This window comes from Sinocyclocheilus anshuiensis, unplaced genomic scaffold, assembly GCF_001515605.1.
Source record: "Sinocyclocheilus anshuiensis isolate Anshui unplaced genomic scaffold, SAMN03320099.WGS_v1.1 scaffold831, whole genome shotgun sequence".
NCBI lineage: Eukaryota > Metazoa > Chordata > Actinopteri > Cypriniformes > Cyprinidae > Sinocyclocheilus > Sinocyclocheilus anshuiensis.
In genome coordinates this window covers 459,831-461,805 of record NW_015542380.1, presented here as the reverse complement: position 1 = coordinate 461,805, position 1,975 = coordinate 459,831, and the positions used below count along the sequence as shown (strand labels likewise).

At 32.3% G+C, this 1,975-nt stretch overlaps 1 protein-coding gene across 5 annotated transcripts in view; it reads right to left on the bottom strand.

The window, feature by feature from the left end:
* LOC107692563 (protein kinase C alpha type-like) overlaps positions 1 to 1,975 on the bottom strand; it is a 32,389-nt gene that overhangs the window by 882 nt on the left and 29,532 nt on the right. For 3 of the 5 annotated variants that reach the window (XM_016491655.1, XM_016491657.1, XM_016491656.1), the window contains 3 exons: positions 1,207 to 1,287; positions 1,001 to 1,108; positions 690 to 830 (listed from right to left, as the gene is read on the bottom strand). In XM_016491655.1, the coding sequence (XP_016347141.1) occupies positions 690 to 830; positions 1,001 to 1,108; positions 1,207 to 1,287 (330 nt within the window). Of the gene's footprint in view, positions 1 to 689; positions 831 to 1,000; positions 1,109 to 1,206; positions 1,288 to 1,975 lie in introns of those variants that run through there. The other 2 variants (XM_016491659.1, XR_001634657.1) reach the window with 2 other exon arrangements.

Below are 1,975 nucleotides of genomic sequence, written 5' to 3'. Positions count from 1 at the left end.
CACACACACACACACACACACACACACACACACACACAACATTGATCTCCATAAGAAAATGAGGACATACCACAACTTCTGTTGGTTCTATGTAAAGTTAATTATAATAACTATAATACAGTTAAGCAAATGAAAAGCTAATGTGTTTACGGTAAAAAAAATTTTATATAATATATAGCAATATAAGCATATAGTTTATATATTATATATAATTATCTATCTAGCATTTATTTATAATTTAAATAATTTATTTTATTATATCTATCTATCTATCTATCTATCTATCTAAGAAAACCAATTTGGAGTTTAAAAACAACTATCTTTTTAATTACTGAATGAATGAATAATGTATCCCCAGTAGTTGTCCCTAAAGGGAGGTTTAATATAATGTTTATCAATCAATCAATCAACCAATCCACCCATCCATTTACTTATTTAATAAACTTTTTTTTCTTTCATGGTGCGGAGTTTCCATTTTCTTCTACTGTTTTTATTTTAGATAATGATTTTTTTTGTTTCCCCTACCCCAAAACCAAATCATCACACCAAGCTTTTTATATTTTTACATTTTTGTAAAGACATTATTGAGCATGTTTAATAATCCAGATGTTATTCTATCATTGTGGGGCATTTCTGGGGTAAAGCCTGACCCGCACACAGAGACAGGTGTTGTGATAGGTGATACTGACACTTCTGGGTTTGAAGGGAGGCTGTGTCTCCAGTCTCTCCAGTCGGTCCCAGTCTATCCAGCGGAAAAAAGGATGCTCCCGCAGCTCTCTCTCTGCATCCTCTCCTCCACCCAAACGCTTAGCAGGGTTCTTGGTGAGGAGCTGGGAGAGAAACAGATGGAGAAAGAATGTCAGAAAAAAAAATCGTATGCTAATTTAAGTCAATTTTTTTAGCAGTTGTGTTAGTATTAAAGATGGGATAGATTGCCCTGTGCATGCACTGTGAGCAAAGTATGAAGACAGCAGAGATGAAAGAACAGGAAGTAGATTACCCCTTTGCAGATGGCCACAGCCTCCCGAGAGAGACTCTTCGGATATGAAACGCTCTGTTCCATGATGGACTGAAACAGCTCCTCCTCATCTATACCATCAAAAGGAGGCTGATGAAAAGAGACAGAGGGAGAGGGCGCCGGGGATGAAGATCTATTGAGAAAAGGACAAAATTAAAGGCTCAGGGAAGCAGAGGATGAAAAATTACCTGCCCAGCCAGCATCTCATAGAGCAGGACTCCATACGACCACCAGTCCACTGCTTTACCATACGGCTGATACGCCACAATCTGAAAACAACACAAATCTGTTATAACCGTTTCTTTTTTATTTTGGGTATAGATTTCCCAAAGTGTTCATTTAGAATGCCTTTTGAATTCCAACTTAATTCTTTAATTTGTATTGAGGTAGCAAACAGGATGCAGAATTATAATTTGAATTGAAGGAAGTAAAAAGAAATTCAATATAACTGCATTTAATATGAATTACCAGTAAACATGCTATAATGTAGAAAAAAATATGTGATATTTCTGAAAACATTAGATATTTTAGAATTTGATACAATTTAATTTTTATTATTATTATATTTGCATTTATATTAGTGCTATACATAATATAGGTGTGTGTACTGTGTATATTTATTATGCATATATAAATACACATGCATGTATATATTTAAGAAAAATATGTTAAGTTTATATATTAAATATATTTATATATTATATAATTTATATGAATATAAATATATACATGTAAATACATGTAAATATTTCAAAAATGAGAATAAAGGCATTTACATTACTACAAATGATTTCATTTTCAAATAAATGCATAAAAAAAAAAAAAAATTCACAACTTAAAAAAAAAACAAGCACAACTTCAAAACTGATAATAGTAAAAAATGTGTCTAGAGCAGCAAATCAGTATATTAGAATGATTTCTGAAGGATCATGTGACACTGCAGACTGGAGTAATGAT